The sequence below is a fragment of the Bemisia tabaci genome, chromosome 7, assembly GCF_918797505.1.
Source record: "Bemisia tabaci chromosome 7, PGI_BMITA_v3".
NCBI classification, from domain to species: Eukaryota; Metazoa; Arthropoda; class Insecta; order Hemiptera; family Aleyrodidae; genus Bemisia; species Bemisia tabaci.
In genome coordinates, this window is record NC_092799.1 from 28610065 (window position 1) to 28626515 (window position 16451).

At 39.1% G+C, this 16451-nt stretch overlaps 1 protein-coding gene across 1 annotated transcript in view; it reads left to right on the forward strand.

Moving 5' to 3' along the window:
• Positions 1-753: 753 nt before the first annotated feature.
• The window catches only part of LOC109043243 (uncharacterized), a 76013-nt gene continuing 60315 nt past the window's right edge, over positions 754-16451 (forward strand). The window contains exons 1-3 of the mRNA XM_072302580.1: positions 754-1645; positions 15486-15578; positions 16092-16239. Of these exons, the coding sequence (XP_072158681.1) occupies positions 1495-1645; positions 15486-15578; positions 16092-16239 (392 nt within the window). The 5' untranslated portion in view covers positions 754-1494. The remainder of the gene's footprint in view (positions 1646-15485; positions 15579-16091; positions 16240-16451) is intronic.

The window sequence follows — 16451 nt, forward strand, 5'->3', positions numbered from 1 at the left end:
CCTCCTCTTTGAGAGAGAAGTGAGAGATTTTTTGGGAACGATTGGCGTAACTTGCGAGTATTCGCGGCTTTTATTTCCTGCCTCTCTTCCTGTGCCATCGCAAGTTCTTCCAACATACAGGGTGCGCCACTTATGTAGGTACGTCGCGTACCAAAAACATTGATTCACTACCTTTTACAATTCCAATAAATTCGTCGTGCTTAGCTTACTGATAATGAGGGGGTCCTTAATAAGCAAATTCCATAAAAACAAACGTAAAAATAACACCAATAGTTTTTAAAAATTTTCAGTGCCAATACGCATTTGCGTAGTGCTTAAGAAAGTCATTGAATCTCCTTATACAGAAATTGCATCACTCATATCAGAGAAAATCGGCAAAATTAGTTGTTTTTCTTGACACATTAGACAATTATTTTGAAAAAAAGGTGATGCATGCCACCTCATAAATGGAGGATCATAAATTCATTACTATTCGTAGGCATTAAACGTTATATTGATGGTAGTTTTAATAGATTTCTCGTTACACTTTATTATTCTCTTGAAACAATGAACTTCATCCGAGAAAGTGATTTCTTGGAATTTTCCTCGCATCAATAGCTCTACAGAAAATTTGGAAGAGAAAACAGGGTGCTTTAATTCCTTTGACCTGTGACTTTTTCCCATGCAAGCGAGTGACCGAAGTTTTCAGTTGTCCTGAGGAAACTTTCAGAGCAGGGAACATTTTCTCAACGTCCCAACTAATTCAAAGAATATTTTTTCTCCCGAAAGTGTCAGGTTGTTTCGAGTAAAGATCACCCTGTGCACGCGTCGTCTCGAAATTTTAATTAGCCCAGTTTCGGGCGAGGAATCAATTCGTCAAATTTAATGATCTCTGGAAGTTGGCTGATCAGGGCAGCGCGGCCCGGCAATTTTATGGAACCAGAAAACCAGTAGGCCAGTAACTGCGTGAGTGTGTGAATAAACGTGCGTGTGTGTGAGGGATCTAGCCATTAAATCAGCGAGTCAACCGGGCCAACAACCATCAACTTGACGACTCCACGCACATATTTAACGCTCGTTTGGACAATGGCTAAAATTAATCGATGTATCGAAATGATCGGAGCCGCGTGAGGAGTATCGAATATTGATGTCTTGCATCCAGCTCACTCAACCAAGTCCTCCCCCCTCCGCGCTTTGATCGTGCGTCTCTCTCTCTCCCTCCCCCTCTCTCTCACTTTCAAGCCAAAGTAATTTCACTTTGGCAACCCGGTTTCAATTTTTCAGTGACGATCACGGGGTGGGCAAGGGCCAAAAAGATCCAAATACTCAAGTGAAGCCGATATATAGATAAGCGTAAAAATAAGTAAACGAATGTAATGTAACACTGACATAACATTATTAGAGTATTTGAAAACTTTCACTTGCAGTTGGTTGGCGCCCAAGGAGTTGAAGTAGTATTAGTAGTTGTTAGTACGTATCTCCATCTGGTGCACGTCATATACATTGGTTTTCAAAATGCTCAGAATAAGTTGTAGTTATTTCTACTATTCTTTCTCGCTAGTTTTGTGGGTGAATGTTTTAAACGACTTATGTTCCTGTGCCGAGACATCACACAATGTGCCTTATCCCGCCGAGTACAACAACGTCACATTTTTGACGGAACCCCGTAAGTGCTTTACTTTTCATTTACTCTAGAAATTTCATACACTCTTCAGATGAAACTTCTTTTAAGATATTTCTCATATTATTTCATAATTTCTCAATGTTTACTGTGCAAACTTACTATTTAAAAAAAAAAAAATTAATATCGATTTTTTTTATTTTGTTGTGCTAAACTTAATCTAGCACGCCTTCTATATATTATTGATAGTTCTGCGAATACAATATTCCCAATTTCCGAAGAGGTTTTCATTACATGTTAGAGAAACACATGTATAAAGGCTGCTGCTCTAATGTGATGTCTAAATATATTTAGATAATTTTTATTTATTTAAAAAAAGTAAGGAAAAAGAAGATTATTTTTTGCTTTAAATTCGTTATTATTAATTTTCATAAAAGTGACTGTGATGTTGTAGTGAAGTTCATTAATTGCTTGAAAAACTCATAATTTTCCAACACAATTAATTAAATATATTATGTCCGATTAATTCGATATGAGAAAGTTAGTATGACTCAATTCTAGTTAGAACTTTAAATATAAGTATTTTCCGACGTTTGATTTCAAATTGTATTCTCCGCAAAGTGAGATAACTGCAGACGCTGACCCGTGCCTTGGTCCAATTAGGTCAAAAAGACTTAAAAAAAGGTACTGAGTTTCAAATTTTTGAGAAAAAGATATCCTGCTCTATGACAAACAGCGTTTGGTGACTTTTTACTCGGTTAAAGTGAGACATATTGGTGAAGAGAGAAAAAGGTGATGAAGCAGTAGAACGTTGCAAAATTTGTCACATCTAATTAATCCCAAAGCCTCTTCATTTATTAAACGAAAAATTCTCAAAACTTAGTTTGAAGACATTTTGGTCGGTTTTCTTTTGAAAATTTGAGCAGGAGTTTTGAGACCAGCAGTTAGAGATACGTGCATTTTTGAGCTTATGAATTGGTATGCATATTTTCTGAAGACTGGAGAAATTGTGACGAAACTTAACCCACAATCATCCTAAGCGGCCGAAATTAAGCTAAAAAGTTGAAATAAAACGTATTTTACAATTAATATTACACGTCTCTATAAAAGAGCCATATTTTTCTGCGACAAAAGTTTAATCCATGGGAGACGCTATCATTGAAAGAGTGTTTGCATGTCACATGAGATAATACATCCTGCAGGTGTAGACATTGCATCATAAAAGAAATTGATGAAAACAAAAAATTAATGCTCAATGAATGACAAGAATGCCTTGTTAGAGTAGCCACCCTACAAAGAAAAAAGAAAAAGAAAACGTAAACAGGTGCTCGTGGTGATATGTCAATGGCTGAAGTCAAAAAACTATGCATCTATGCTTGCAGCGCTGCAAGTTTCCTCTCATGTGACTATTCTAACTTTTTCTTCCTCAATAGAAAACGAATTCCCCGTTAAAATTCTTCCGTTAAAATTTTCAATGAATCCTCCTCACTCATTTAAAAATGTTCATAATCAGTTTTAATGCGATATTTTAGTTAGTATTATTCTAGTCACAATAAAATCAGCAAATTTTAGATGTTGCAATGTAGGAACGCAATGTTTAGTTTTGGTCACCAATGTATTATCAAGGGGCACCATTAGGTAGAACAGATTCATTTACATGGCAAATTTTTATGAGACATTCGACTGGACTATACGCGGGCTTTCAAAGCTCCTTTTGTAGGGAAATACGTGCTGTTTTATGACGTCAAATTTCAAGTCTGCTTAAGAGAGAGGTTATTATGTAAGATCTCTTGTAGAGCGTTAATTTTTGAAAATATTGATTCTATGCACAGTTTATACGACTATCAACAAAAAAAAAAAGTGGTCCTCAAAAATTCGAAACTGAGGGATTGAATCCAGAATATAAAAGAATGTCCCCCAAAAATGTTCGGTCAAAAAGCAGCCAAAAACTTGAAACTAAACAGGGGTGATGCTCCTTTGAAGTTTCCGGTTTAAAAAACAGAGTATCAAGAAAAAGCTATTTATTTTTCCAACATATCAGGTGCAGGACAAAAAACTGTCTTTTTACGTTGCAATTCTACGCGTCTTTTGGCATGCACGAGGCTTATAAATACCGCTCGCAATTTTGGGACACGAGGGAGAATTTTCGGTTGAAATCTCAATTTCAATTGGACTGCATTTTGCAATTTGGAACTATAAATTGTGACTCTTCTGGAAAAACACTTATGTGCACAGGGAAACTACTGGCACATACGTTGTTTTTAAACCGGGCTAGAATTTATAGTTCCAAATTGCAAAATGTAGTCCAATTGGACTATTTATATCAAAAGAAACTACTCTGTCGTGTTAAGGAAGAATGCCGTATGAACCTTTACATGTTGCCAAGTCTCCTTTGATAAAAACCGAATTTACTGGGGAAATTGTATATTTTCCCCAAATGTTTCGGACAATTTTCTGAGCAGTTTAATCTAAAATATCTGAAAATTTCAAGGGAAAATATGCACGATGTCGTCAAAAATGCATGTTTTACTGACGGAAATTTGGCAACTTCTGAATGTTCATACGGCGTTTTTCATCAGCACCACAGTCTTGTATCTGCACTATGACTCAAGTTTTGCGATCCATTAGAATACACGCATAAAAGGGCCTATGACATGGCGGAGATAGGTCCTTTTGATTTCGACACGCCCAATATTTCGACACAACTCGAAAAAAGCGCTCTTCTCAGTATTTTGTAATGGGGAGCTGAGGTCTCTTCCCAAAGGACAGTCACTGAAAAGGATAGAAATTACAAAACCATCCAATAAAGCTGAAATTGGCATTGTTTCAGCATTAGGTAATTTCTTTCGTTTGATCCAGCGAATAGATAGCGAAGCCATCAGTTAGTGACAAAGACTCCGTCCCCTCTTCATAAAGTTATAATCAATTGAGACAAAAGTCAGTTTACTAATAGCCTCCTGAATTGACGACATCTTGGGATTAATTGAACCTGGAATTTTTATGGGAAGATACTCGTTGTATTGACCACAGAAAAGTTATGTGGTACAAAAAACTCTATTGTACCCTGGTAACGCTAAATTTTATATTTGCGGTTCACGATTAGGAACTAATCAAATTAGATTTTTCATTCGATCATGCATCAATTCAATCATGGCTTCATTTGTGACTGCGGTCGATTGCAACCAAATGATCCATCAAAAAAGCTGAACTCAAGCTGTCCGCAATTTGACCTCTTATTTACAGTGAGCTAAAGCCAGCCATGAATTCTCACCGGAGCAAACCATATTATTCAGCATAATAAAAGTAGGGACATGGGACAAAGTTCAGTTGAAAGACATCATCTGCCCATGACAATGAGTTTTCATCATACTTGGAACCCTCCTCAACGTGGGACAAAACGTTTGCTTGCAACGTTAGTCAATATCTGAAGATTGGAATGTCTCCTCTGTTTTTTTATACCCTTGAAATGCAACAACTCTGTGATGAATCTTGTGCACTGAAAAAAATGAGTTAGCGTCAGATGACTAAAAATGGTTTCTATACCTACACTAACTCAAATTGTGTGATTTGGACACACATGATTTTTGGTTTCTGTACACTAACCACTATTAGTGCTGGAAACTAATTCCGCTACTCTAATTCGCATTCGGTAGGGTTGGGTCAACCTAACCTCAAAACTGAGAGAGGAGAAAACGGCTTAGCGAATGATAACTGGACAATACTTTCAGGAAAAGAAGATTTCTTAAAAGATGAGAGGTAAAAATCAACTGACCGGTTCCAAATGAACGACAGAGGAAAGGAATATCCCATAGGTATGTGCAAGTAGACAGAATTATCCTTTAGAGAGACACACACTCACACATGAAACGGTAGCGAATGTTCACACTGAATAAACATATCTCGTCCGAACACTTGAGATATTATTTTGAAATTACGGGAGAACACGAACTATAGAAGTAAGCAGTAAGTTCACAGATTTTCGTAAAATATAAACTGAACGCGGAACGCTTTAATCGCAATTTAATACAGAAGATTGACGACTCCAACGAATATCATGCTTGTTTACGTTTTGAATCGAACAGATGATTTCTAACCTTAACAGGTTTATTTATGTTGCTTTCGAACGTTTTCAAGAAAGAGAGGACACTATAAATCATACCGGGAGTATTTAAATTATCAAACGAGCCCGAAATTTCACATTTTAATTGATTTTCACGAGCTGACGCGATTGAGGCTGTTGTACCGACGCCACTTTTTCGAAACTAAATAAATGTAACGGACAATGTGGCAGTTAGTGTTGAGGGCGAATTAGTTTGACCCGAAGGTGAATTTGTCTTACCACAGCGCTAATTTTACAGCTAGTGCTGTTTTCCAATTCTGGTTCGCGCTCTAGTAAAGTCAAGTCAGCGTATGAAGCGAATTGATTGGTGCTTCAGCACAATAAATTAGTTCTGAAGCCTAATTTTGATTCTACTTGGCGAGAACTTACCAAATTAGTTCTCAACGCTAACTACTTTTTTTTCAGTGTGATTATAAATTGAAATATCTCCCCATGGGTATCTTTAGACAACTTAACGTAATATCCATTGTACAAGATAGTATAAGGCTGCTATCAAAATTAAATCAGAAAACAATCCAAAATGCAGCATGTAACAGAAAGTGTGACAAGGCAAAACCTCAGAGAACAAAAACAGTGCGGGTGGGTGTTGCACCGAGAACAATACACTTTTAAAAGTTTTGAAGTGAAGTTTGGTGCAAGAATCTGCATAACATCCAAATACCCGAGTAACAAGAATGCAGAGCGGAGTCTACCCCCTTACGGAATGACTTACACTATTACGGAGCAAAATTTACTCTTTTTGCTGAGGATTTATGGTACTAATTTCACTTCACATTCATATCACTCAGGTTTTATGGTCGCCACGTAGACTCCGGCACCAAATTTTACTCCCCGAATTTTAACAGTGTTCTGTTGATTGAAGAAAGGAAAAAGGTGGGATTGAGGAATTATAAAATTCAGAGGGAAAGAAAGTTTTGCTTCGAATTCTCATCGAAACTGCTCCCTTTCTTTATCATTAAGCTGCGGGTGGCAACAGAGATCGATATCCGTTGCGTTTTGTGGTCAGTGTACCTCACTTTCACCCACGCAATTTCTCTCGGCTGAGTAACGATGTCCCCATGCCATTCTTAGATCATTTCCGCTTCTAAATCTCTACTCTTCATCGAATTCTATTAAATCTGATGCGGTAGGGGTGTTAAAAACAATGAATAGGGTTCGTAAAAATAGATTCGAAAAATGCTAATTTTTCATTAGAATAGAACAGCATATTAATCGAAAATGAAACGTAGTTAGAACTAAGGAGATGCCGACGGCAGGGTTCCTGCCAGTTGCCGTGGTCCCTTGAAGGCGCCTCGCCGGTCAGTCCGGACCTTTCTTACTTACTAACTTATTAGAGATGAGACAAAATTTTCGGAAAGTCAACTTTACTGAAGAATGACACCATACATTGGACTAAATAGAAAATGTATCACATCATTCGTCGCTCCCCGAAGGAAGGAACGTAACACCATACCAAGGGTGCAAAATTGACTCAAACAATCCATTTTTTACAGAATTTTACCAGTGCAATTTTTGTCTAAAATATTGCGATTATGCGAAAAAGAGAGAGAGGAAAAAAAATCGTGCCGATATCTTGCCTCGCCATTACCTTTCCGCATTTAAATTAAATCGGTTTGATTTTCAATTTATGATTCAGTGCACGTTATATTTTGAACACGCAACGCCTCCTACGCAGAAAGCACATCTATTTTGTGCCAGTCTGCATCGTTAATTCGAACTATCAATCCAAGGACGATTTACTCTGGCCTCCAAAAGAAATGACGTCACGAAAAAATATTCATACCCCCAATGGACATACAGCTAAAATTTCTAAACATTGTTAAAAGTGGTGTTATTTTGGGAAAATTTTGCCGTCATAGGAGAAGGAGGTCCCGCAGGCTGATTATTAAAATTGATCGACAAAGCGATAGATAAAGAATACATAGGGACTATGGAGCGATCCTATTGGTTGAAAAGGGTGGTTCTCTTAGATTAACAGGGAAAATAATGATGCATGGACTAGCAGTCGGGTCTCTTGTCGATTGCCGTTATAGTCAGGGAGAAATACGGAAAAAAAGGGCTTAACCCGGAACAAATTGCATAACAATTTATTCCTGTGTAGACGTCATCAGTAGGTCCTCCTGAACAACATATAAAAAGTTTACCACGGTCCGACCCCGGAACACCCCCCAAAATGACGAAAATTCAAAATGGCGGCCATAATAAGGGCCTATGGGATTTCGGTATTTTAAAATGTTCCTATAGTGTCATGTGAGGTATCATTTCCTATGTAATTTTGGTCGCAGATTTCATTTCTGAAGTCCAAAAAGCCCCTAGGTCAAAGGGGGTGACCCAAATCCAAGATGGCGGCCAAATTTGAAATCCAAGAGGGTCATTTTTCAACTTTTACGTGATTGGGCAAGTGAGGTGTCGTTTCCTATGTAATTTTGGTCGTGCATTTCATTAATGATGTCAAAACAGCTCCCCTGTCAAAGGGGGTGTTCTAAATCCAAGATGGCGTCTAAATTTGAAAGGCAGGAGGGTGAATTTTTTCGATTTTTGCGTAAAAAAGAACAAGGCAAGGAAGGTGACTATTCCGTGTATGTCTAGTCGACAAGTCTAAATTAAACGTAAAAGATGAATTTTACTCAGAAATGAGACGTGTCATGCAAACGGTATGAAAATAATTTAATAGGAGCACCCAATGAGTTATTTTTGCTCATTTTTAAGGGCATCGATTCTCAATCAAGATGAGGACATCGAACGTGACGGATTCACCGAACAAGGCAAGGAAGGTGACTATTCCGTGCATTTTGGTCGATGAACCTAAATTAGGTGTTTAAATTTTATTTAATAAAACAAAGAGAAAAATAGTACTTCCGAAAGAAATGTTAGCTCAAAAACGCGCGTTCGCTCTATAAATTTAACAAAAGACAAAACATATCTCGTTTCCAATTATATTACGTCTTCAGCATTCCTTGACAATCTCTGCAAGAGGATTTATACGGTTTTTTTTCGCCAATTTCCTATTACTGGATATAGCATGGACTCAATCAAAAGCGACTTATCCTTATTCGGCACACTCTTCTAATCTATGGAGTAAGGTGGTACATGCGAAAGAATGCAGATCTTGATATCATTGAATAGGGTGTTGCAGCTTGCTAGAGCACCAACATAATTGTGACAGGAGAGGATCCGAACCTATTTGTTTTTTGGTTAAATCGATCAGAAAGGCGTCAATTTTTCTTTGCTATTTAGAAGTGATATTGAACGCTAAATCCAAAACTATCGCTACAACATCTCTTATATCCGTCACAGATTTTGTCAACGTTTATGTAAGCAACTCCTGTTCTTAAATGAGTTTACTGGTTGCGACTTGACCTCTCACATGCACGGAATCAGAAAATCAACTGGAAAGCTGAAAAAAATGTAACAATACCTCTCTTTGGTGCCAAAAAATGAGACTTTCAAAGACGTATGTCATCAGTCTTCAAGGAAAAATTTAGCAGCTTAAAAAATCTTCGTCGCAAGTAGAGAAATTAATTCCGACATTATCAGCCATGAAGCACCACCAATTTAGGAACTACTTTCGAAACAAATTGATGACGGATAAGCCGATCCAGATGCTTGTCAATGGGGATGAATGAATGAAAACAACGATCTTCATTCCATTTTCTACTGACTTGCCTTCTGCTCCGGAATCGCTGCTCAATTAAAATCTTCGGGTGTAATTTTAAGAAAGGGTTTGACACCATGCGGTGTACTTGTAATATCATGCCCGGACCTCCGCAAGAGCAGAAGTTGTGAAGACTCGGACTCCAACTGTAAAAACTCGGAGAAACCCGAGGTGGACGGTCCTGACAAACCTGACACAGAATTTGAATCAGCACGCTCTTTCAGATTTTCTCCTATATTGACTAAAGTAGATCCGTCACGTTCAATGTCCTCATCTTGATTGAGAATCGATGCCCTTAAAAATGAGCAAAAATAACTCATTGGGTGCTCCTATTAAATTATTTTCATACCGTTTGCATGACACGTCTCATTTCTGAGTAAAATTCATCTTTTACGTTTAATTTAGACTTGTCGACTAGAAATACACGGAATAGTCACCTTCCTTGCCTTGTTCGGTGAATTTTTTTTCAAAAATGCACCCTTCCGCCTTTCAAATTTAGCCACCATCTTGAATTTCGGGCACTCCCTATAAGCAGGGGGACTGTTTTGACTTGAGACATGAAATTTACAACCAAAATTTCATAAGAATTGATACACCTCACTCTCATTTTTTACGCAAAAATCGAAAAAATTCACCCTCCTGCCTTTCAAATTTAGACGCCATCTTGGATTTAGAGCACCCCCTTTGACAGGGGAGCTGTTTTGACATCATTAATGAAATGCACGACCAAAATTACATAGGAAACGACACCTCACTTGCCCAATCACGTAAAAGTTGAAAAATGACCCTCTTGGATTTCAAATTTGGCCGCCATCTTGGATTTGGGTCACCCCCTTTGACCTAGGGGCTTTTTGGACTTCAGAAATGAAATCTGCGACCAAAATTACATAGGAAATGATACCTCACATGACACTATAGGAACATTTTAAAATACCGAAATCCCATAGGCCCTTATTATGGCCGCCATTTTGAATTTTCGTCATTTTGGGGGGTGTTCCGGGGTCGGACCGTGGTAAACTTTTTATATGTTGTTCAGGAGGACCTACTGATGACGTTTACACAGGAATAAATTGTTATGCAATTTGTTCCGGGTCCGGTAGTTAGTCTGTTATATACCTCCTTTGTGCATTCCGACCTCTCGCCTCCACCAATAGGATGACCCTAATTTCCGTCTGTCTTTTATGTCTATTGCTGTGTCTATCAATTTCAATAATCAGCCTGCAGATACTCTGTATACCCTTTTCCCTATAGATATGCCACTGAAGCTCCGCACAGTTGACATTGTGTTAACGGAACATCGTGAAACGAGTCTTCGGAAGAAGTCAGACTTGAAAAATTTCACAAAATTTTTAAAACTTTACAATTATTTCCCACAATTTAAATTACAAGGGGTGCTTTTTGTAGAAAATTTTACGAAAAAACCAATGAAACTCTTTTTTGCACATCAACCTTTCATATTAATGAAGGTATACGCTTTTAAAGTTTTATCATGTCCCACCTTTTCCATTGGCTCAATCCATTGTGCGGAACTTCAAAAAAGTCTTTGCCTCAGCATCATAGAAAGGGCGATTTTTACGGATCTCAACTAAAGTTCAATGGTGTAATACTTACTAGAGCTTCTTTGTTTTTCTGCGCTCACTCATGTTTGGCTTGGTCGTTGACTCTGTTGAGAAACGATCGATCCTGAGGTGTTGCAGAAGGACGCGAAACACAAATCCATTTGTGACCCACTGTCATCATGCATGGAGTGTGTTGACACCCGTGTTGTGAGGCGGCACAATGAGCCCTCACCATCTCGCCACCCGCCGAGTCCCGACAGCTTTGGCTAATCCAATAAGAGTAATATTTACTCCTCCGTTCTGAAATAGCGCCAGCCACCGGCGAGCCCACCTCCGTTGCCGAACCTAACTAATCGGGCATTGTATTGATACATACATAAATGAATCAGTGGGAACGAAAACACACCAACTCAAAAAAATCAAAATAATCAAAACACACAAAAAAAAAACTGCACAGTAGATGAAGAAGTTAGTCTAAGAAAAATATTTTTGGTGCCGAAAGACAAGCACATAAGGGCCCTTTAAAGGTCCAAGTTGGAACAGATGCGCTAACTTTGATAACTTTTATGAAAATTGACCGTCTTTAATGACAATCGGGCGTTTTTGAGCTATCGAGTTGGTGTGCTTTCATTGTCACCGATTCATATAATAAATTGATTGATCACGAATGACGAGTCTTAATCGCGGCACTGAATTTGAATTACCCTCATTGATTTTTATGGGAAAATGATGCACTTAACGTAAAGTAACTTTATGGCAGGAGAGTCTTAGTAACTTTTGACTATTATGGCCTGCTACATCTGTCGTCATGTATCATGCTATACCAGAGGTCTATTTGAAAAAAAAAAAAAAAAAAAAATTGGGAGTAATCAGTTACAAGCAAATATGACCATTTGTGAGAAAAGGGATCTCTGTCCACAAGGGCACATGAACGCTAGGACCCATCTAATGGCGCAGTTACGCCCCCGTATCAGAGGAGTAACGTAGGAGTAACGTAAGAGTATAACGTAGCGTTCTAATGAGTTGCGAGCAGTTCAGTTCAAGTTTTGTGCTAGTGAAGACCGTAAAGTCGTATCAAAATGAGATAATTTTGTACATTGAAGATGGGATATTATAATTTTAATTAACTTGTTCTTCAAGACTGCGTTTCAGCACTGTGCTTTAGATAGACATTTTTGAGCCTTTATTGGCACAACATGTTCATAAAATACTTCAGCATTCTCTCTCATCAAGAACTGACTTTAAGTTCCTGCGTGCCAAGCTAGGTCCCTCGACGGTTCCAAACCACACGTCATGTCATGTTATTTTGAATGATCTTCACGCAATTTTCATAACTTTTTGAACAGGCACTCTGGTGAGCGTAAGCACTGCAGTGACCATTTCTGATTGATTTAGTCATTCAAGGCTACAGGGACTGTTGAGCCCCTTAAAATGGAAGACCTTTTAAACTGATGTGGATTAAGATGACTGAAAATTTGGTTATATTCTCCTGCGATACCATGAATTATACTCGATGAAAATACATCATGTAACGTGCTTCGTTCATTTCAAAGTCATTTGTGAGCTTACGTACGCATAAAAGCCGCTTTCACAGCACTATCTCTGATTCTTTGCGGCACTTGGCTGCCGAAGTTTCCTATGATCATGCCAAAGCCCTCCAGGGAGACGGCACTCCTCATCCCTCATTTCCTCTAAAACCCACCGTCGCAACCCTTTCACTGGGCGTCCTCTTCGTCTCCTCGTAGGAGGAACCCAATCAAGCATCTTCTTTGGCAGACTTCCTTTCGTCATCCTGTTAACATGACTATAAACTATACCAGATCAGCTGTTTGGTCATGACGTCGATTACGATGTCATTTTCGAATCCCATGATCTGACGTTGCTTCGAGAGTTTTTTCAGAAAACATTCTTCCCGCTTCGATTTTTGCAGGGCAAAGTAGGCATCGACTGCAACTAGTTATAATCTTCCTAAAAACACAAAGACAATTTTTGGTAAAACCACACTCACTTGCATAAAAAATTGTAAAACTTGTAAAAATTGCGTAAAATTTAAAAACAATTTTTTACGTAAGTGAGTGTGGTTTTACCAAAAATTGTCTTTGTGTTTTTAAGGAACTTTGACTATTGTAGACCCCTAACGGTATTCGAAGTAGTTATAATCTGTCAAAAGTTGGTAAAACCGCTCTCTCACCCAAAATCGCCGTCTTTTTCTGCCCCAGGTAACCTCTATACAACCCGCAGCGCTCTTTCAGATGACTCTGGGGCCTAAATAAAACTTAAAAATCGTCATTAATCATTCGAATCTCAACGAGTATTACAACGAGGCTTGTATTCTCGTCAACGGGCCCGATTATGAATCTGGCAACGACAATCGAGTCGAACGCGGCGCGGTAGTTCACCGCTCCCGAAGCCGCACCACGACGCGACGCACAGTGGATCGAGTCGATAGGAGAGGTCGGACAAAATTTGGAAACTTTAAACGCTTATAACTCCTTTCATACAAAACTTTGAGGCTCTGAAAGTGGCTCCACTGGTTTTCTCGTGAAATTTTCTTGTAGAAGCACCCCTTAAAATTTAAAATGTGACGAAATATACATCAAAATTTGCAGTTTTAGTCAAAGAGTTTAAATCCGACCTCTATAATCGACTCGATCCACTGTGCGACGCACCAATCAGGCCCCGAAACCGATATTCGACACCTCGGGCCGCCGCGCCATTACGCAATTGTCTAACTTTCATACACCAGCTGTGATGTCACTGATTTATCGTCAATTTTCGTCATGGCGTGGCGACGCGGCGCGCCCTGGCGGTCACTCAGTCGGACGCACCGGCGGCGGCCCCTAAATCGCGACCCTAGGGTGGATGTTGCGTCACGCTTTCGGGGACGGGGGACAGGGAACATGTTGGTAAACATCTTTGGAACGGAGGCGTCCCACTAACATTGACAGCCGGAGCAGGTCTGCTCTCGTGAGTTCTCGGGGTTACCTGGTCAAGTCGCCTCTTCCCAGTTGGCCTGGCCTACTACTGATGAGGAATACGTCGCAGTAAGCATATTTTATAGAGAGCAAAATATGACTTATTATTAGGGCCGGATTTAAATTTTTAGCCCCCTAGGGTGAACTACGATTACACTGAAATCAAAGTTACGGGCTTTACAGATATATCGTCCGTTTCGGGCTCAGAGACCGAAAGTTGCGGGTGCTGCGCCCGGTACTTTCGGTCTCTGAGCCCGGAACGAGGACTGTATTCCTATATAGCCCGTAAGTACGGCCTGCACGGCCGGAGTTTTTTTCCAGTGTGGCGCCCTTAAAGTGGGGACTCTCGAGGGGAAGGGTTTCCCCAAAACCTCCCCTCCCCCTCCTCCCTGGAAAAGGAGAGTAGGTGGGTGAAATGCCAAGGAATATTATTGAAATTCGCCTTTAAAAAAGCATAAGTCCATACTTTTTTGAGGCACCATTTGCGAAAATATTGACGCCAGAATTAAACTGAATTTGGACGATGAAAAGCGACAAAAGGCAAAAAGACAAAAGAGCACATTTATAATACACAGTTATTGACGTTTTGGAATCAAGTCCCAACAACTATGCGCCTCACAGAGTATTGTCCTCCTAGGCTATTGATCTTCATCCATCAAAAATTAAGTTGATTCTGTCGGTCTCTCGTGTGTACTAGACCAATTGCGGCTCATTCTGTCCAATTTTAACTTAAATCAACAAAATAGATGACGTCAGATTTACTTAATCCAACACAGAATTTGATTTAATTATGCTTTTTTACTGTCATTCTCCAGGTCAGATTGATGTCCGTGACTAATTTTACAATTCGTCGCTTGGTTGACGTGAGAGCGTAACTACACGTTGATATGAGCCCGTTAAACATTTAATTGTATGAAGGACGAGGTTCACTGTGGAGTGAAGTCACGCCCTTGTCCGGCGGACAACAGGTCTATTTGTTACGCGAAAAGCCCAGCGGGGTCGGGCCCCATGGTGACTAAAAAAGGCATATTTTCTCACGTTCTAATCCCGACAAAGAATATAAGTGATTTGGACATAAACTTCAACTATTGAAGCAGCCAATCAACGGGCAGACCCATTGCTTCCTGAAACTCCAGGTGTCCTCATAAACATCTCCCAAATATCTGATACTCAAAATATTCTTATGAAATGTATCCTGCAGAAACAAAACGAGAAAGTATTTGTAATGGATGGGTGCTCTCCTAATCCTCTATTTTCACCGCCACACAATGAAAAGATGCAAACATACGAAGGAGTATAATGCAGCTCGCAAGTAACAGCGCAACAGCACAGCGCGGCGCGGTGTCATGCATGCAAGGCTGAAACGCCTTCATTTTTTCGCACGCAACACGCACATCCACGGAGCGCGAATAGTTGTATCCAATCGTAATGACATTAATCTGGCACGTAATTGCGTTGCGCGCAACTTTTGTCGGCTGATTTCCCTACATATGTGTCAAGTAAATTTAACTTTAATGGTATCATCATGCTTTAACGTATGTTTAAATTTATAAATGTGCTTTTACTTTTGTTGCAGCTGAGTGGCTGAAACCATGCAAACGGAAAGATCCAAAGCTGAGCGAATGTTTGCGAGATACCTTCCAGAACATGTTTCCTTGGTTGGCTAAGGGTAAAACAACTTTTCGATGATTGTATAGCATGCGTATTTTGTTTATAGAATGTATGAAAAACCTATTTAAGTTATTAAATGATCACTGGAATCTCATGATCGCATCTTCCGAGAATCGAGGAGAATTTGAATGAACACTAGTATGGCTTGTATCGGAAAGATAGTTTCTCGATTTGCAGACTTTTATATCGGCGTGTAGACAGAAGTAATGTTTATTCTAGACAAGAATTCGACATAATTTCTTGGAAATTTTCGAGATTTATGGAAAATATATCCCTTTGGATCAATTAGTTTCTGCATGACTTGGACATTTTTCTTAGATATTTCAAACTTGTTTCCCTGCTCAGCAGTCAAGTTAAAACAGTGATCCTCCAAAGAAAATGAATTTTGTTATACTTTGTTTAATAATTCAAGAGAGAATGGCGGAATTAAATTCATACTGATGAACAGAATTTTTTTCGTCCTATAGTTTTAACACTTGAGGTTATAAATTTGGCCTTTAATTCGTTGTAGGTATCCCGGAAATTGGGATCAGACCTTTCGAACCTTTATATATAGACCGGGTTGGAATTAAAAAGGGCCAAGGAGCAGTAACTTTAACTGGCGCTTTCACAGACCTCATTGTGCACGGACCAAGTAATACAACGGCAGTTTACACCAGGTAATTTGATAATTTAAAGTAATTAGACCAATCCTTGTAAAATTTAAATGCACCGTTGAATCCAAAATATTATGAGAATATTTGGAAAAAAATTCCATGAGAGGGTTTCGTCTTCTCTTTGAATCGTGTGGCCCCAAAAATGTTATAAAATCCTGCTGCACGAAGGTTCGGCCAGTTTCTGGCGGTCAGTGTTTTAACAGAAAAATGGAAAG